The following is a 20,051-nucleotide window of genomic DNA, read 5'->3' as shown; positions in this document are numbered from 1 at the left end:
TTCCGTAACTCACGAGGAAAACGAGGAAAGTAAGATTGTCATATTTATTTTATCTCCGAGTTCAAATAGAGGGGAAAGATTAAAGGGACAAATTCAAACAACTTTTTAAATTTAGCGGGCTGCACAGTAAAATATGTCCCGCTAAATTTACTGATCAAAGCGCACGTATTGACCAAGAGCTACCATGAAGAGAAATAACTGAAGCAACTTTGAGTGGAGTGGACCTATTTCACTTCTTATGTTTAATATCAATGTTTCTGATATTGTTCCATGTAACTCTTCAGGACTTGTCCAACTGGGCTGTTGGATGGGTGGACTGGAACATAGCTCTCAACATGGAGGGAGGACCCAACTGGGTGAAGAACTTTGTTGACTCTCCAATTATTGTGGATGCAGAGAAAGGACTTTTCTATAAACAGGTATAAATTTGGCTGCAATTTTTCATTTTCACTCCAAAAGTAATCAGTTTTGAACAAAGTTATAGTCATCTGCTAAGAAAATTGGCTTTTGGGGTAAAGTTGTAGCCAGTGATGAAAATAAAAAAATCTCACGCATATTGCCCAATTGTGAAACGGTTAAAAACAAAAGAATTCTAAAACACACTTCACCATACAGTCAGAAGGAAACTATACAAAAATTTGCTTTTGATCAGTTGCACAGCAGTCAACAGATGGTAATGATGATGATGATGATGATGATGATGATGACAATGATGAAAATCAGGGTAATGAAGATAAAACGGACAACGGCCATTCTTGCTAAAAAAAAAAAAAAAAAAGGCTACCACAATTATTTGCATTTCTCTGACATATAGATACATATATACATAGATATCTTTTCTGCCCAGATTTTCAGTGCCAGTTACTGATGCTATAATTTCTGGTGATTCTTCTATTCACAGCCAATGTTTTATCATCTGGGCCACTTTAGTAAGTTTGTGCCTCCTGGCTCACAAAGAATTGAGGTTACAGCAAGTGGCAAATCTTCCCTTCAGTTCATTGGTTTTACTACTCCAGCACCATCCATGTCAACAGTAGTTATTATACTCAACAAAGATGACTTTGCAGTTGAATTGCAAATTAATTCTCAAGATGGTACCATCACTGAGACTGTGCCACCATCTTCCATTCAAACTTACATCTGGTAGAATTTGACACAAGAATGAAGATGATATTTTGATGGGTCATACAATACAGTCCTGAATCAAAAATTCTTCAGTTGGAAGTTGACTCATGTAGGGATGTTCAAGCTTTAAAGTTTCATATGCATTAAAAGTTTCTTTAGTGCATAAGAGCATAACATATAGTTTATGAATGACTTTGCAACTGATTTTTCTTTATTAATTTACATTCATAATTTCCCACTGACCAATATCACCACAACCAAGACATGGCTGTTAACGGTTGGCACACACTGTGATGAATTTGAGCAACTCCATGGCAACATGAATCAGTTACTGTTAAGCCCTAGAACACTCCATGCATGTCTAAGTTGGAGCTTCTCAGTTACAGGTACTCAGTGTACTTGTGTCAAATGTCAAGAAGCCAGCAGCTCATCATCCTCATCATGGGGTTCTGACATTTCTGCATCATCATCATCATCTTCATTGGAGGATAGATCTGATGTATTACTAGCACAAGCAACTTGTTTTGTGTCTTCTCTGTCTCCTTCTTCATTATGTCTGAAGTAAGTCCCTGGAAGAAATAGTTTATAATTTTACTTTATAATTTTATTTTCTGAAGAAAGTCCCCAGAAGAAATAGTTTATAATTTACTCAAAGTTAATTTAAGAGATACTTGCAAATAGTTGTTGGTAAAAAATACTGGGTGAAGACTTTTAATTGTCATACAAATCATACATATGGAACAAAATCACAAAAAAAAATTGAGTTTAATAATAAACTGAGATAACTTAAAACAGTAGCTCATACAGATAATACTTACTGATATTATAATTTCAAAAGAACTTGCTTTGCTATTTAACAAATAAAGAATTAAATGAAGTACAAAATGTAACAAAATAAAGAGAAATGAATCAGATCTTGTGTAGACTTTGCTTTATGTGTCAATAAATGGTAAAAATAATCAACATTGATGACCTACTTCTTTGTCTTTCTGTCATAGATTTTATTTCTTGTTGTAACATACTGTCCTTTGAGGCTCTTTCTGCTGGTGTTGGTTCAGACCTTTAGCAAAATTAATAATTTATTTTGTGTGATAAAGTGATTAATGCTGAACACTTGATACATAACCCTGGTCTGCCCCAGTCCTTTCACCCTGACCCTAAGAATGGCCAGCATCTTATTTCCCTCTGCTGAATCATTTATTAAGATCACAAGAATAAAGTAAAGGATTGCCGATCTACATGGAAGACGCTTTGATTGTTAAACAAATTCTTCTTGTTTGTACTACAGGAAATGTTTAAAGAATGTATGGAGAATATAGATATTGATGTTGTGGTTTATGGGGTTAACCCTTTAACTCCCAGATCAAATTTGTAATTCTTGTTACTGTCAAGCATACAGTTCTTATAATGTTTGTTCAGATAATTTAGTATTGGATCAACTAATTACCACAAATTTATATTTTTCTTTATTCTCATCATTTATCTGGTTGATAATTTATTGATATTGCAAGGAGAAATTCTGTCTTGGTCACTCATGGGAGTTAAAGGGTTAATGGTTCCAGACAGCTAATGATCCAAGGTTTATTTATAAAAACCTATGGGCATACACTCTCAGTCCAGTGCTAAGCGTCACTTTAGATAGGACTGACACTTACTTTGCTGCTATTTCTCGCACCTCCCCACACTTCTCACACACCCCTGTTTGTTGTGCACATTTAGAACAAACTGTGTGATAAGCATGTTTTATTGTCTTCAGCTCACACCTCACACTGAAAGTAAACATATAAATTTAATATATATAAATACTGTTTTAGTTGCACACAGTAATTACTAGGATTTTCAATCCACTAGACTGATCCTATGATAATGTAAGCATCTATTTCTTATTAATTAAAGGGGGTATGTTTCTAAAGAAACTGTGGTGCTGTGTCAGTAGGAGAGTATAACAGGGTAATTTAGTATTATCAAATGAGTTTATAACATGAATTGGCCACCATAAAGAGTTTCAAAGCTGGCATTTTGAGCGTTAGCCCTTTGTCAGCCTGGCTAAACTTCAGAATACCTGGCCACTTTGGTCCGCCTCACTTACATGTGTCAGGAGGCTTTGAAGATCAAGGCATAACACAATAGACGCTATTCTTATTCAATGACATGTAAATGAGTGGCTGGGTATTCTGAAATGAATTGGCCACCATAAACAGTTTCAAAGCTGACATTTCGAGCGTTAGCCCTTTATCAGCCCGGCTAAACTTCAGAATACCTGGCCACTTTGGTCCACCTCGCTTACATGTGTCAGGAGGATTTGAAGATCAAGGCATAACACCATAGACGCTATTCTTATTCAATGACATGTAATTGAGTGGCTGGGTATTCTGAAGTTGCTCCATCAGCCCTTCATCAGTTTGCTCTGACAAAGGGTTAATTCTCTAAACATCAGCTTTGAAACTCTTTCTAGCGGGCAATTTACATTATCAACTCAGTTGATAATTTACTAAATTACCCTATTTCCCATCACAGTTACACAACAGCAATTGAAAAGGTACAAATTACTGGCAGTAAATACAAGTGGAAATACAATGCCACGAATGGCTCTTGTTCACTGAGGGATTCATGTTATAAGCTACATGGGTCTCCGTAGCACCATTACTTTTGCCCAAAAATTCACCGTCAGAACGTTTTGCACACCCCATGAAACCGGGGATTGGAATCGCAAACAAAACATTCAACAAATATTTCTCTTGAGACAAGCATTTTCATTAGCTTAATTTGAGGAGTTTAAGGCTCTTCTCGTTATCTGCTAACGAAAGGAAAGTTGGTTCAGGTCTAATTTCAAGGGAGATTGGACCCATGTACCACTAACATGATACAGAAAAGTAAGTGAATGCCAAACGAAAATCATTCCTCCAAAAGAAATTGTACATAAAAAGCACTTACCATTTCTTTGGCGCTGTAAGAGGCTTGTATTTTTTGTATTTCTTTCTCCACTCAATGATCTCACGACATCTTACGCAAACTCCACCAACTTTCAAACTATTGATTTGCTTTGTCTTTTTGCTTGTATCATGAAGATTGTTCTTGAAAGCTTTCGTGTTTTGATGTCTCTGGCCCTTTTTCGTGTTATTTCCCTTTTTGGTGCTCATTTCCAATGATCAATTCACAGAAGTTAATTCCTTGTTCCACTTCACAACATTCACGTGTGTTAGATTACCAGCGGTGTTTCTGACAAAGACAACCATCTTACGCATATACGTAGCTTTGAAACAGCTGACCAGTTAAACTCAACATGGCGGACGAAATTCATGAGACCACCTCCAAACTTCTTATTTTCACTGCCCCAAATTTATGCTTTGATTGCATTCAGAAAACGTCAATAGATGAACAGAAAGGTAAGTTTTTCTATTTCTACGTTTGGCCTGGTGCTAACTTAAAATTCCTCTTCCATTCCTCTTTTCGGCTGATAATTTTCTGTGCTTATTTTTGGCCTATTTTTCAATGGAGCTACGCAATTATTTGATGGAGTTTTTGTTACTTTTGTTGATATTGAAGGTGACATTTGTTTCCCTTTGCGCCTCATAGAGGTTCGAGTAAATTCTAGCAATTGCTGGAAGCAGACAACCTTTAGTTTCAACGAAAACTCAAACGTGGTCTGCGATCGCAAGGTCCACAACAATGGTAACGATGTCGAACTCACTGACGAGAGTGACGTTACCATCGAGTATGACCCACTGGCGATACAGGAATCGGTTTGGTTCTACCTTGAGAGTGAATTTAAGAATGGTAAAAGCATTAGCTCCTCCTCGCCCTCTCAGCCGTGTGGATCTGACGCAGAATTTCACATACCTGATGACGAACATGCCTCTTCAAACAGCGATGCTCTTCAGAAAGAATTCGAAGATATACGATCTGCTAGTCAAAAGCTACTTGTCAGTGACAAAGCTGAAAGTTGCAGCAGTTCAAGTGGAGATATTGATCGTGATAGCAGAGGGCTGAAGAGGAAGGCTGAGGAATATCAGAATCTTGATCACATTGATACACATCAACTGACAATGGAAGATATTTATACTCAGGACAAGTACCTTTCTTCAAGTGATAGCTGCAGCCCAGCTAAAAGAGAAGCCAGAATGCGAAGTCCCATATCGATCAGCTGTCGAGGGAGTTTAAACGGTTCATTTCAAAATGACAATAACTCTCACGAGCATGGCTCTTCTCCTTGTGTACTGATGGTACCCAGAGTCAGTGGGAACCTCACTTTGCTGAGAGACTGTACTGAGGAGAATTCTATCGTAAACATGCTCTTTATTGTTACCCAAGTGAATGACATTCGCGATGTTCAAGTCAAATCAGGTGTGAGTGCTGGCAACTTTGTCGCTCTGTCTTCACTGGTTATTGCTGATGATTCCAAATCTTGTTTTAAGCTTACGTTATGGAGAGAGGCGTCCAGATGGACTGAGAAAATAAATCCAGGTGATTTTGCTGTGGCAACTGCTATCAAGATTGGGAAATGGCGCGATGAATATGTTGGAAAAACAACTTTCAATTCGGGATTTTACAACCTTCATCAGCCCAAAGCAACCCTCTCAAAAGGTTGTTTAAACTTGGTTTCACAAGTACGGCTTAATTCCCTTGTGACGTGGGTTAGATCAGAGCATTCATACCTTCTCACTGGGGGCCATTTAAAGAAAAATGTTGAATTTACAGAAATTACTCATCTTCACAATAATACTTTGGTCCACTTTAGAGGCAAACTGATCAGTGTCCACAGGGCTTCGTCGTCATCAAACACCTATCATTTTGGTGTGCAACAGCTGACCAAGATATCGACAGGTAAGCAGTGGTAGTGAAGTCTGCAAGATATTTATGTCAATAAGGACTACTGTTAGTAAAAGGTACATCTTGCCAACGGGTCTTTTTGTTTTTTGTTTTGTTTTGTTTTGTTTTGTTTTGTAGCGTTGTTAATAGAGCGTCTGACTGTGGGTGAGAGAAGTAAGTGTTTTGTGCCTACCCTCAAAAAATTGTTTCTTTGCAAGCACCGGCTAGCGAGTTGCGAGCAGAATTTTATTAGTGCGCGGCCATAACCCCTTTTTTGTCGAACGAGCGCGGGCCTGTGTTGAACGAAATTCGTGTTTGTGTGTGTGTTATTTTCTTGTTTGTGTATTTGCTGTATTGTTGTTGTTGTTTGTTTGTTTGTTTGTTTACTTCCTTATAAATTTCTTTGTAGCTTCAAAACCTTGATAACCAATGTTTTTTAGCATAACCAAACTACCATGTACGTATGTAAATCATTAAGTCATATATATTTTATACTTTTTTCGTCTGTTTTGTTTCCCAGTTCTATCTGACCGCCCAAGCGAGGAAGTAGAGCTGTTTTTGTGGGGAAGACAGGCTGCGTGGGAAAACCAACTGCGAGAAGGATTTGGGCAAATCTGGGAATTCCACTTCCTTACCACTAAGTTCAACAGTGACAGTGGCCGCATGACGCTACACTCAACGTCCCGGTCAACAATGTACAAATTGAATCCGCAAGACAAAAATGCCCAATGTATCATGTCACGATTTAATGGAGGCGTCACGGAAATAACTAAATTCGCAAACATACGAGATCTTCTTGAGTCAAAATTCACTGGCCTTGCTGAATTTGAAGCTAAGATTTCATCTGTTCGTTTTAACAGTGCAAATGAGGTCATCGTTGTGGACAAAACCGAATCCGCAAGCACTAAAATGCGCAATAAGCTCGACAAAATAGTGTATATTGGCTGTGGGTCTTGCTCGCGTGTTCTCCCGCAAGATCAGAACAGCGTTTACGGTCAGTGTTCGCATTGCGTTGTGACTGATCCTAACTATAAATACACGGTAGGCCATTATTACAAACCGTTGACCTTTTGCTTAAGTGACGGTCATATGTCTGTCGAGGTAGACGCGTTTAACAGCGTCACAACCGGTCTCTTTGGAGATTTTCCTGCCAAGACCTTGTGGCAAAGAACAGCAAATGCGTCGTTACGTGATAACAGTTATTTAGATGGTTTCCTTGAGTGTGTTGGTGCCTTGCTCAAAGGGAATATTTACAAATCGATTGTGGCGTGCCGTATAGAGCTTGACGAAAACAGCTTTGTCGAAAACAGATATTTCACTCTTCGGGAAATCCATTCCTTGTGAGTATTTTCACGAAATTATTGAAATTCGTGATGTACTTGGGAATTCTTTGGCAACTTACCTGACTTTTTTTTTTCACGCTTATGCTGCACAAAAAAGGCCTGTGTGAACGAATGAAACTTCTGTTTTCGACAAATCTGTTTTGGAGATCTCGCTATGACTTTGTAGGAAAGAACAGAAAATGCGTCGTAATATGTATGTAGATAATTTCCTTGAGCGTTGGTGTTAATGTCAAGGGGAATTTTGTCAAAGTCTCGATTATTTCGTGGCTCAGAATAGAGTCTTTTATTTCTCATTCTTGCCGTAACCTACATTATGCTTCACCTTTCGCAGTTCACGTATCTCATAACGCAATTTTTTTGTTTACAGAAACAGTTTCAATAAATCCCTGATATCATGATTTTACCTTTAAATTATTGTTAGTCATTTGGAAGACAAAAAAATGCGGGGAAAAAAACAGTGACTCAGTGGCTTTGGAAAGTTATCGAACTTTTATTCTTAAAATTGTGTTAATTTGCATACGCTTTTCATAAATATTTATTAAATTACTTACTTATTTGCTTTTGTCTTGGTTCTAAGTAATTATTGATTCATGACGTTTATCACCTCTTGGTCAGCATTCAAACTTAGATACGACGGGTCTGAGGAATTCATCCCTGTCTCGAAAAAATAACTTCCATAAACTCTAAGTTCCCGAGCGACTGATAAACAACGCAGTAGATCTTCGCTGACATCAAATGGTATCTTCTGAACAAACAACATGTTGCGCTTGTTCCAGCCTAGAACCCAACGTAAATCGCGAACACTTAACCAACATATTTGCCGCACCCATTTTCCATGGCATTTATAGTTCGCCTCATTTTTGTCTTTGTCAAACCAATCAATAGCACGCATAACAAAGGCGGGCTGCAAGCCAATGACACCCCCTGGAACTCCGGGGTGTTGTTGTAAAGAAGAGTAGAACGTTTCCGGTGGACTCCTTGTATCTGAGAGCCACTCAATAAAATCGCGAGCAGTCTGGTTAAATACGATATACTCCACAAATCCTTTTGTAAGCCCGACGTGGTTTGCACCCTTAAAAAGTGTGATGTTGTAGGGTGGTGGTTTTTTCTTTCGAGATGTCTTGACAGGTTTGTATGCTTTGTGGTCTGAACCTTGCATTTGTCTTTTGAACTCGTATACATACTGCGTGCGACGTTTTAAGTCAGGATGGTGAAAGCTTTGAATATTGTTTTTACCGTTTAGCGCGCGTAAGGCGCGCACTAGTTCTCGATTGTTATAAAGAGGGAAATCCTGGCCAACGAGGTTAATCAGATACTTCCAGTCTTTGCCAGTGTTGAGCAAGTCCTCCATACAATTGAACTGCGCGTATAAGATACTGATATGCGGATAAATGACATCGACGCTTTTCTTCGCCAATAGCACATTTGGTAAGCATCGAATCAACTCCGTTGCCGCTGCACAGAAAGTTGGTGAAGACTTCAAGTCAATGTGAATGCAGTATAGGTTTTGAGGCATGTAAATGGCTTGAAGGAGTTTCTCTAAGAGCGAGGCTGATTTGTACACGGAGATCGTGAAAGCTATTGGAAATTCAAGTTCTGACTGAGTAGGTGCAGGGTGGCTAAATTGTTGCTGGACTATGGAGGTACACTCTTTAGTCCTGTATGTTTGGTAAATGATGTCATCATCACTAATCAAAGTTGTATTGCCAAGCTCGATTGAAGGATCACTTTGGATCTTCGCTACACATTTATTCCAGTCTTTTTTCTAAAATCGTGATGAAAAAAACAACAAAAACAAAACAAAACTAGATGTTAGTCATAGTTTTGAAGTGTCTATATACTCTCATGACGTACACATTAAACTTAGTTAAATCTCTTGCCGCCTTATCATATGTTTTTCCATATTAGTGTGTAGAAGTAAACTCTTTCGCTGTCTGTACTCGAGCGTAGTAATCCATTCAACGGGAGCTCATCCCGGTTTCCAAAGCATGAAGTGACCAGGAGAATGACTTCGCGCCCCGGATGGGATGCCTGTTAATCGCAAGTTTACTCCCTCCCCACCCCCTTTAACACCAGCATTTCATCAGGCATCCCTGACAGTTCACCAATACCCATTGTTGATATCCAACTAGTCTCGAACTCGAGCCCAGACATTTCCCAGCCAAGCGCTTAGTTGTATTTACACGGTAGGATCTGGGTAAGAGATTAGTACCCAACTCATGGTTGACGGGTATTACTTAACTCGACAAGGAAAGGGATAATAGCCGATCGATGTCCACGTTGAATGCTATTGGCTCTGTGGTGTCGTAGTCAGGGGATGTGGCAACCGATTTGATTCCTGCTTCTTCCGTGCAAGTAAATCTATTATTTGTGAGGTGAGGGGCGATTGGAAGAGAATTTCCTATCATGGATTTTTTTTTTAAAAAAACTAAATAGTCAGGGGGCTGGCAGTTTGTATGCTGTTTTGGTCTCTTAGCATCCATTCTAGGAGAAAAGGGTAGGTACTGACAGTTGTATGTACATGCTTTTTGAACCTAAATGCAAAAAACACAATTTTTTTTAAAAACTCGAAGGTAGCTATGATTTTTAACTTGCATCTAAAAATGAAATTGACTCGATTGGATTGTAAGCTTTTGTCTTTCTTGTTAAGAGAAACCAAGGAAATATATTGGAGTTGAAGAGTTATACTGACTTACCAATTGATTTTTCTCATGTGAGTTTTTTACTTCTTGTCGAGCAATCCAGAAGGTTAGGACCATGGATAGGACCAGAAAACAAGAAAGCATTCGAGTCTTAAATTTGCGCCGTCTGATACGAAATGGAAACATTACCCTTTTCAGGTGAGAATCTGCAGGAAACAAAATGGTTTAAAATAAAACATCAGTCACACTCTGTGTTACTACGCATATGAGCATATATAAATGAATATGTGCGCGTTACAAGTATTAAATTTATTATTATTACTACTGTTATTATTCAGCAGTGGTGAAAATAAGGCCTGTACGTGATTTGAACCCACGACCTTCGTGATACTAGCGTTAACTTGATTAAATGCAAAGATTGTAATTTGGAGAAACAAAGAGAATCTACGTATGAGTGATTTAATGACGAAATTTTAATTGATTGAAAATATCTCTGTACTTTGCGATAACTTTCCCGATAACTTCTTAATTTTGTTCGTTATAAATATCAAATTTATTATTATCAGTATCACTACCTTGATTAAATGCAAAGATTTACAAATGCAATACATCAACTGGAAACCGTGATTGCATGAGTGAATCCGGTTGCGAGATATTTTTCTCAGCTCGCATCAACTAAGTTAACCGAAGTGGAGCGCGCACATGATGCAGCCTAGCCTGGAATAACCGAAAAATAAAAGCTTTGCTACGCTGTTGAAATAACGAATGCAATCCTTACTTGAAAAATGTTTCAGACAATACTATCGGTAACCAATAAAATCCCTCTATATTGTACTTTACATCCAGCCGTATACCTTACAATAATTACATGCAACTGTTCAGAAGAATTATATGCAGGTTGCTATGCTTGTTTTACATTTGTTGCTTGTTTGTTTTATTTCTTTCGCTCTGTAGTTGTTTGGTTATCGATCGTGTAGCGAGTTGTTCGAACCTCCTCTCGGAAAATTGAGACTTTGGAAAAAATTAACAAGAGCAACTGCTTCTCTCAGGACCAGGCATGAACAGATTCTTGAATCGTATATTGTTCAATACAAATAAGTAATCACGTACCGTTTTCCACCATTATCCAAGCTTTCTAACACCTACTCACGCACACAGAATCTTCGGCTGATTCTGCGAATATTTACTTTGAAGTCCTCGGTCATTTCCTTGAAATCTGATTAACCAATAACTGAACAAGTGCCATAATGATTTTCTTACCAAAAGACTCAACGTCGGAGATCAGAACAAATCAAAAATCTTGATTTTAAAACTGACCATGGCTTTCAGTTTCGTCTCGGAATTCATTTATTCATTTCTCATCATCATTCTGACACAGTTATGTAATTGAGCCGTCAAGAACGTCGGGTTGAAATTTTGAAAACCTAATGGCGAAGGAACTTCAGTCAGTTGTATTACCTGTGCGTCTCGCTTCGTTGGAAGTGTTCCTTTTATGCAAATGTTTAAAAACCATAAGGTCACGAAAAAGTTTCATTTACTCACCCCACTAAGCAAGATGCAATCAGCGGTACTAAACTACTTTCTCACATGTTAAGCAAATCAGACAAAACTCCGACGACTGAAATTAATCATTATTTGAACTCTCATCTGCGAGTGTCGTACGCATCAAAAGAGGCTTATTATTCAACTAGCAGCAGTAGTATTTGGATGTTCCGCATAACTAAGTCTATATCTTAAAAAAAATAGCTGCTATATCGGTGGTTAGATGTTATGCAAATTTGACATTGCCTTTCACGAAAAGGGTACGTTGACTGAAGTAAGCCTGATCGCAAACGCCCATGCCTAGTATCAGAAATAGAAATTTACGCATAATTTAGAATTAAAAGGTCTAAAACGATAGAGAAATTTAACAGAATCTGTCCCTACATGCATCGAGCTACTTTTGAGATGATTGCATTCAGAGTTTTGTGAAGAAAGGATGTTGAGAAATCTTGCTGCACCAACCTTCAAATTCCCCGCGTTTAATTTATTCGGACAACATTATACATGCTGTGGCGATTTGCTTTTTTCGCTTTTAATTTTCGGAGGGGCTTGCTTTTTTTCCGATTTTGCTCTCTTTCTGGTTTTGTTTAACCAGAAAAGGGCAACGTAAATGATTGCTGTCATTTGGTCAGTTAAAAAAAGAAGTGTCGCATTGACCGTATTGGAAAAATTTGCTTCTCCACTTACCAAAATCTAACATCGCTAACGCCCTCGACTGTTATCGACGAATTAAACAGGAAAAATTTGCTTCAAATTGGAAAACATATTCTTCTTGATTCATTGGGTCCAGTACAAAAATATTATATTTGAAAAATTCCGACCGGCTCGTGGACACAGCTGTAAAACAGATCATATCCATGAATGGTAAGTTTTGTGTCATTATGACATACATTCCTGGCATACATACATATTTATCTTACATACACACATATTTATTCAAACTCATTTACACAAATGACATACATAAATTCGAAAAGGGAGTTTTGAGGTTAACCCTTTCACAAAAAGGGCAAATTTTTAAATTATTTTTTTAATTTTAGTCGGCCCCATACGATTACATAACCCTATTCGACCCTGTTCAAATTTTAAAATTGATTCGTCTCCAATCTTAAGTAAATGACTGTTATTTGATCTCTAAGCTGTTTTTTTAAGAGTAAATGTCAATAAAAATCACAGATTATCGAAAAATTCGCGGACACAGTCAAAAATCGATTTGGTTCATTTTTTGCCTGTGGGTAGCCTTATCCAGTAAACAAACGGAAATGGGGTTAGATTTTGAAGTATGCACTTTAACGGGAATAATCTGTTTTAACTTTTCCGGGGGTAAATAGCTCAAATTTCACCAAGCGCGATCCTGAAATTATGCACTTTTTGGGCACTTGTCATGCTAACAAAAATGTAACGGAAGGACTTTTCTAGTCATAGAAATATTGAGTTAGACTTGCATTATCGAGACAAAGTGAGAGTTTTTGTCTCATGTTATTCTTGGAGGAGCTACGTCCCTATTAAGAGACGACATCTTCGGCCTTTCGAAATTAAGGCAAACGTGGCCTAGAATAGCTTGGCAAAAATACATGTGGTAGTGTCTCAAAGTTTACAATAACACTACCAAGAAGCCTTGAAAGACAATTCTTTACGAGGTGGGTTTTATTTCTTTGGGACCTTTGACTATCAAAACATGACCACCAGCCAAATTTCGGTTAAATTACCATGACGCCATAATGAGATGCATAATAACAAAATTAAACGCGTCGGACACAAATAACTGTTTTGGTCAGTTATATCTTTACTGGCCGTTAAAATGACTAGGAACATATTAAAATGTCTATAACTACACTTGATTTTTATATACGGAGACAGGAGAAACAATTTTCGACTTTTGCTACCCTTTGAGAATCACGCCATAATTCTGCATAATTCCACACACAACAGGTTAAACAGTTGAATTGCACTCAAAAGGTTAAATTTGGCACAAAGCCGTTAGTTTCCGTTTACTTTTCATCCGGTGGACATGGATTCGAGCATTTGCATCCCTTCTGCGCCTTCTGCACTAGCCAGTTTCGAATTTACTGAAAGCTGTCCAACACAAAGATAAGGAGGTTTCACAAGCAATCTTGAGCTCGAGTGACTAAAATCCGATATGTAGGACTCTGCTGTCACGCAGGTACACTCCTGGACTAATTGTGTGAGTCGTGCGATGAATGGCTTTTTCCTCTTCTGAGGTGAAATGTCAGAAATATCCAGCCCAAGGTCGATGCACATGTCTCTTAGCCTATCCAGTCTTAAAGTTTTGAGTGCACGTTTTTGTACAAGTTCGCAGATGTTTAGATCGAAAGATACAATCGGATGTTGAATAGCCACATCTCTCATCACATTTGCACACACTGCAGATAGATAACTCTCAGCTTCGGCGGAAATTTCGTCCTTGTCGACGCTCTTCATGTCCACTTCTGAGATTTCACTAGCTTTTGCTCGGTTACCGGCGGCTGTAACTTCTAATCGCTTCTTTGCTGAAAGACGGATGATTTTCGAAACTTCCTGTGGATCGCTTTTCCGTCCACTAAACTCCACTTTTTGAAATTGGTCAGTTAGGAATTCGGTCTGTTTCCTTGTAAAACGCACCTTTTTCTTAATTGTCTTCAGGGCCCAACCCATTGGAAGAGGCGGCAAGCCGTCTCTCTTTGATTGTGCAGCAACTTGAACGCTTGGTATTCGACTGCGTCCCTCCATCAGCTTGGAAGAATATTCTCTTTTAGCTTTATCGTAGAGAGTTTCCTGTTCGAGCATCATTGGTGTTTTCCAGTATCTAGGTGTGTCTGGAGGTTTGCAAAGCGACTGTAGGCTTTTACACATCCTTCTTCTGGACACGGGAAAAGCATGTCATCTGGCTTATATTCCCCAATACAGCTTCGATCTTGGTTTTCGCTTTCAGTTAAGAAATTTGCTTTAACAGAGCTTTCCTTAATATGTCGGTGTCTCACAATCTTGAACGTCGATGCGCCACTTGGACTCTGCGATGGCGAGTCTAGGATTTCCAATTTTTCGGGCTACTTCATGAGGGTCTGAATGGGGGTACTTCGATAACACTAAACACTTTTTTGACTGCATGACATTAAACAGTTAATTAAACACTAACATTAAAAAATTCGTTGTAACATTTTTCCCATAAACAAACAAACCACACCCTAAAAGGGGAAATATCTATGTTGGGCTTATGTTTATTGTCTCAAAGAGGTTTTTTTGGCCATTTTCCAACAATTCGGAATTATTTCAAGACTTCCGAAGAGTGAGGAAGATATCCGAAAGCTGCCGAAGATTTCCGAAAGTTGTCGAAGATGTCTGAAGGCTGCCGAAGATGTCCGAACACTGCTGAAGATGTCCAAAGACTGCCGAAGATGTCCACTGAGACTGCCAAAGATGTCCACAGACTTATGACCGACGAAGACTACCGCAGATTTGGCTTGTATAACTCATGACAATCTATTCTTAAAGCGCTTTTACAGCGAGGATTCACCAACCGTGACTACTTAGAGAGAATATATTAGAAACAAATCAGATTACGATATTCAAATCAAACAGCCAATGGGATAGAACATCGAAATAAACAGTAAAATTAAGCAAATTTACGGACTGCCATCCGTTGTATGAATACCTCAGTATGATTGGTTGGCTTTGTGAGATGGTCCCAGTTGGTGTATCTGCACTGTAAACAAAAAGAGATAAATACGAAAATTACAAGGAAAATGAGAGTTAACATATATGAGTGTTTAAATTTGACTAGTAATGAATGCAATAACAGAATATTCTTTTACCAATAAGATCGGCTACAGTACTCACAATGTATAGTGGTCAACAAAAATGACAGACATGTCACTCCATCCTGGCCAAAAACATTTGATTATATTCCATACCTGAATAGTCGCGATTGTCCCAACTGTTTCTAGAGACCAAGGCGGAAATGAGCGCGGGTGGTGCGACCAAATCTGTTGAACGTTATGTCTGTATCATTATCCGCATCGCTCTCCGAGTCGGTGTCGAATTCATCCTCTTTCTCGGGGAGGTCTGTCACGTCACCAACTGCGACAACTCCGAGCATGCTTTCGTCAACAAAGGTGATTCTCGGCACTTCGTTTGTAGCTCGTGGAATATTTGTATCCTGGTCGACTCGTTCTTCATTGTCTGTCCCTGGATCATCTTAAACATCCTCTTGGAATGTTACTCTAGTACACGATGGCGTACTGGAATATACAGCTGGCGGCAGGGCTCCCGCTTTGTCTTTTGTTGATTCGCTTCTTACCGTACTTGACAGGTCGATACCTGTCAACCAATTCCTTCATGGCTGCCTCAATGTTGGGGTCAACGTTATCAGCTGGAGGAGGTTTCATCAAATCTACGTCCCGTAACTCCACACTGGATTTAGGCACTGGATAATAAGACTTCTCAAGTGTGAAGTACTTCGCACCCCACTTCGTTGTTCTCTTTAAAGATTCCTTTGAAATTGTTCCAAAGTCTTGAGTACACTGAAGAGCGGTGAAAGTCTCGTTTTTGAAGTGGGAGACTGCATGAAGGTTCTCCACCTGAGTTGTTAGCAGCGTACGCAGGTCAATGTCACCAAGATAGTCCTCGTTTACATTCTTAACGTTATCTCGTTCTGTTCCATACCTCTTTCGAGAAGCACCAATGATTCCTGTGTTTTGCTGGAAACAGTTCCTTCAGGGCCATTTATTGTTGCCGTTTCTTTCATTTTATAGTGCTGTTTTACTTCAGCGACCGGTTTTTTTAATATAAGCATTTACAGATGAAACATTGCACACAGCATCTTGAAGAGATAATTGGACCGCGTCGATTGTATGTGCACCAATTCCAAAACTATCATAGAGACATTCGAGGTTGCGAAGAAAGGACACTTTGCATGCCAGTAAGCCCCGAAGCTAGTTTGATTGTTTCAGCAGCTATATCGGAAACAAAAAAAATTTTCTACAAGGAACAGATTGCATGAAATTGTGTAAATGAGCAGCTTTCTTCAGTTCCATCAACGGTTCCTTCGTGGCCAGTACCCAACAAGGTCTCGACTGTTGCACTTAAGGGATTAAAGGTCTTAACCTTTTGATCTTTGATGTCGGCGAAAACAATGTTGCCCTCATGACCATACAGCCTCCTGATTTCCTTACAAGAATCTGAAGAATTCCGCAAGAGTCGCTCAACATTGACAGAATCGAGGTTACAACCATATAACCCTCCAGCTGCGCTAGTTGCAGCCAAGTATGCTGATTGCTGAAGAACATAAAGAGATTCAACACTTGTCACGTCATTGGAGTAGTTTATCTGTCTCAGCCTACTACCAATGATAGCCACTCCATTGTACTCCAACTCCAGCTGCATTATGATTCTCTGCTCATCATCTGCACACAAGAGGATATCCTTACTTGCCGCTTAAAAGCAGTTCTACGAGACTATCGAGAGTCGAAATCGTAGTCTAATGCCAGTACTTTGCCTTGAGGCCCAATTTCAAGTGCAATTGGTCTTTTGCAAACACTACTTTGGTTGGATTTCCAGAAGCGATACTTTTCAGGAACTATTGTGTGGATTACCAAACGTGTCCCCTACGTACGTCCAGTACTGAGGGTCTAGTAAGGCGCATTATCGGTTCTAAGGACAAGAGCATTTCAGCTTTGGCTCACTGTTCGCGAGTGATTTTCTTGATTTTTTTGCAGAATTTAAAAGAGCAGATAAAATTTGAAAATCCTTAAAAAAAAATTTGGGGTCTCCTTTCAAACACTAAACAGTATTTTTTTCAGGAACAGTAAACATTAAAAAAATGGCCAATTTAACAGTAAACACTAAAAAATATGGACAAATAACACTAAACACGAAACCCCATTCAGACCCTCCTTCATGGCTCCTTCGAACTTGGCCCATGGCACTACTTTATCGGAACCCACATTGAATGCTCTCCACACTCGTGTGTCACTTTCATCATACTCAAAATTGTTGAGTAAGCTTATGCCATCCCATTTGATATTAAAGGTGCTTGACGGTTTGGCAGCAACATAACTTGCTTTCTCTCCTCTGGTTTCTTGGCCAGATTCAATGGCTATTTTGAACTGTAGAGCGTTGATGACATCATTACCTTCGTTTACAACGTACCTTCCCTTGATTGTTGCCGCTTTGCGATCACATACCCCCTTTCTACCTTGAGGGTCCGAAAAGTCGTTTCTTACAAAAGCCACTCCCATAGCATCACCGGCCAGCTTAGCTGAGATGATTGAATTTCCGCTGTGTTAACAGCCAGCGTTATCTTGTTTGTAATAAGCCATTTCCAGCTCTGGAATTTCCTTTTTCAGGGTAGTGAGGCAGTCAAGCATAATCGAAGCCACAGTCGCACTGTCTTGGGCGCAGCTTTGAAATACGTGAACATGTGTCTGCGATTCAAAGTTCTCAGAACCCTCTGACCGTCTTATGGCAACGCTAATGTGCCATGGCAATCCTCGCTTCGCAAACCAATCCGACTGTGCCTCTCGATATTTTCGGGGCATATATTTCATTGCCTAGTCCTGGACTAACAACACCGATCGGCTGTCGAGTTTGGCTAAAACTGAATGCTTCGCCTCAGCTTGGTGGACTGAACGTAGCTGATGGGCTTTCCAGCAAATGATATCATCCCTTGCCTGTTTGATGGTAAGTTGCATGTCAGCTTGATCTTCTGCTGACATGAGCGCACTTGAACACTCATCTTCTATGGTACATAGTACCTCCTGTAACTCATAACACTGCTCATATGACTCCTTATGGAGATGGTCGCAGGAGCCCCGAAATTCAGCATTGCTCGGGTCACTTAGCGCGTAAATTCAACAATGATCGGGAACCTTTGAGGCCTCCACTGCATGTACCTAAAATAAAAAGTAACATGACAAGCGCGTGATTCAATGTATGTTTACAAAGCATTGCATGCGCATATGATCGAAATTTCAAAAAGATTACTTAATCGATTCTCAGCGTTGTTTACATGTGTGTAAGCGTATTACAGTGAATTGTAAACTGTTGTTTCATCAATTAAGCATAAAGAAGACTTGGAGAGAAGGAAAGAGGTAGCCGTGAATCATAGTAAGAAGTTTACTACATCACCTCTGCAAAGGCAACGCATAATTATAAAATATGCACCCACCTTGTAGTCGCCCTTTAGGTACTGCTTCGAAAAACGAAGTTGCTGCTTAATTTCCCTCGCTCATTGCTGAGTCTTGCCACAGTCAACAAGCTTGTCTACGAGTTTTTCTAAGCATCAAATGCTTCCACTCCTGATGCTGAAAAGTTATCAAGTCCTTGCAGAGACTTGCGAACAGATGAAGAACACACGGCCCAAACTCTCTGTAGAGTTCTCTTACTCATAGGCTCAAAGTTGGTTTCACAGCAGTATTGATACTATTGGACAATACGCTCTGGTATCATTGTTCTGATGACATTGGGTGTTTTTATGATCTCGCCAGTCGACAATTTTAGAAGTTTTTCCCCGAAAGGAACATCTTGAGTAACGTGTGGACTCGTTATGAAAGAAACAAAATGTTCTAATCTTACAGGTTCAATTCTCCTTCTCCTTTTCTCCTGGTTTGGAAGAGGAGCAGCTCTTCCATAAATCAGGCTTCACGAAAATCCCGCTTCTTGCTAAGATAAGTTCAATCTCTGTCTCAGCACCTGAAAATTGTAAAAACGCTTGTGGCTTCCTCTGCGCCACAAACGCCACCTACAATATCATGTAAAGATTAAGACATTCTTTTTTCTGCTGGAGTTAAAGCAACCGTTGTCTTTATTCCCTTCACCGACGATTATTACGCTTTTGTTTTTTGTTTACTTTCGTTAACCGATCACATTTGTTTTCAGTAGGAAAATTGTATCGTTATTTTCGTTCCATAAGGTTTTCACTGTACGGTTTATATTTGTGAAATTTTGTAAAGTCTATTTCTTTGTTGTATCGTTCTCGTTCATGATGGCAATATATTTCTTTAGACCTCATATGTCAGGCAGAATGAATTGTTTGTTGATCTCGTTACGTGACAGATTATCATATGTCACACAGAGTGACAGGAACATGTGAAAAATTAAAATCCGGCAAATCGCTAGCGTTACCTGCCGTTTTGTACGGAACCCTTTTTGTGTGAGACGTCAAAAAAACCAAAATTAGGATCAAAGTAGACTAAACGTTACTGGGTTGTGACACGCTGTAGAAAATGACAACAACAAGTATTTTACTCATCCCAGCTCAGTGGCTTCAATGAGTTAGCCGGTCAGCCCCCTTCACACCAAATTGCAAAGGACAATACTTCGAAAATATCTTCCAAGCGGAATAACAAGGGCCTATAAAAGATTTCTAGGGTAAGGAACTATTGATGTCAAAGCAAAAATAAAAAGCTAAGTGCGGCTGCGACTCAAACAATGCTTTGCTTGTGTCATTGCAATGTTGATTTTGTTCATTTCAATATGGCACCATTTTACAATTTTAGCGAAGTTTGGTTGGTTGGTACATCAAAACAGCAGAAGATACCAGAAAAATGAAACGATGAATTTGAAGACCCACCTTGTAAGCCCTCGTGATAGT

The 20,051-nt window shown here is 39.2% G+C and overlaps 4 protein-coding genes and 1 pseudogene across 8 annotated transcripts in view; 2 read left to right on the top strand and 3 right to left on the bottom strand.

Annotated features, from left to right (window-relative positions):
• The window catches only part of LOC113686687 (lysosomal acid glucosylceramidase), a 12,058-nt gene extending 9,968 nt beyond the window's left edge, over window positions 1-2,090 (top strand). Inside the window, exons 5-6 of the mRNA XM_089204671.1 lie at window positions 285-419; window positions 902-2,090. Of these exons, the coding sequence (XP_089060797.1) occupies window positions 285-419; window positions 902-1,147 (381 nt within the window). The 3' untranslated portion in view covers window positions 1,148-2,090. The remainder of the gene's footprint in view (window positions 1-284; window positions 420-901) is intronic.
• Window positions 31-4,350, bottom strand: LOC113686691 (uncharacterized protein C9orf85 homolog). The gene is made up of 4 exons (XM_027204336.2): window positions 4,060-4,350; window positions 2,781-2,894; window positions 2,103-2,185; window positions 31-1,694 (listed from the first exon to the last, which is right to left on the bottom strand). The coding sequence occupies exons 1-4, from the start codon at window positions 4,263-4,265 to the stop codon at window positions 1,537-1,539; spliced, it is 561 nt and encodes a 186-aa protein (XP_027060137.2). The 5' UTR covers window positions 4,266-4,350; the 3' UTR covers window positions 31-1,536.
• On the top strand, window positions 4,317-7,836 carry LOC113686686 (shieldin complex subunit 2). Of its 2 annotated transcripts, none has more exons than XM_089204669.1 (3): window positions 4,317-4,511; window positions 4,672-5,949; window positions 6,455-7,836. In XM_089204669.1, exons 1-3 carry the CDS (start codon window positions 4,409-4,411, stop codon window positions 7,276-7,278), a joined length of 2,205 nt encoding a protein of 734 aa, XP_089060795.1. In that variant the 5' UTR covers window positions 4,317-4,408; the 3' UTR covers window positions 7,279-7,836. The 2 variants fall into 2 exon arrangements, with proteins under 2 accessions (XP_089060795.1, XP_027060129.2); XM_027204328.2 differs by having other exon boundaries at window positions 4,319-4,511; window positions 4,702-5,949.
• Window positions 7,546-20,051, bottom strand: LOC113686688 (beta-1,3-galactosyl-O-glycosyl-glycoprotein beta-1,6-N-acetylglucosaminyltransferase 4). 4 transcript variants are annotated; one of them, XM_089204673.1, is made up of 4 exons: window positions 11,462-11,641; window positions 11,030-11,343; window positions 9,974-10,125; window positions 7,546-9,042 (listed from the first exon to the last, which is right to left on the bottom strand). In XM_089204673.1, the coding sequence occupies exons 2-4, from the start codon at window positions 11,040-11,042 to the stop codon at window positions 7,858-7,860; spliced, it is 1,350 nt and encodes a 449-aa protein (XP_089060799.1). In that variant the 5' UTR covers window positions 11,043-11,343; window positions 11,462-11,641; the 3' UTR covers window positions 7,546-7,857. The 4 variants fall into 4 exon arrangements, with proteins under 4 accessions (XP_089060799.1, XP_089060800.1, XP_089060798.1 ...); XM_089204674.1 differs by having other exon boundaries at window positions 11,180-11,343; window positions 11,462-11,615; XM_089204672.1 differs by lacking the exons at window positions 11,030-11,343; window positions 11,462-11,641 and adding an exon at window positions 20,031-20,051.
• Window positions 15,570-16,382, bottom strand: LOC149047424 (uncharacterized; annotated as a pseudogene).

This window comes from Pocillopora damicornis, chromosome 4 (assembly GCF_964200805.1).
Source record: "Pocillopora damicornis chromosome 4, jaPocDami1.2, whole genome shotgun sequence".
Classification (NCBI taxonomy): domain Eukaryota; kingdom Metazoa; phylum Cnidaria; class Anthozoa; order Scleractinia; family Pocilloporidae; genus Pocillopora; species Pocillopora damicornis.
Note: the sequence above shows the minus strand (reverse complement) of the source record. Positions and strands in the feature narration are given on the sequence as shown.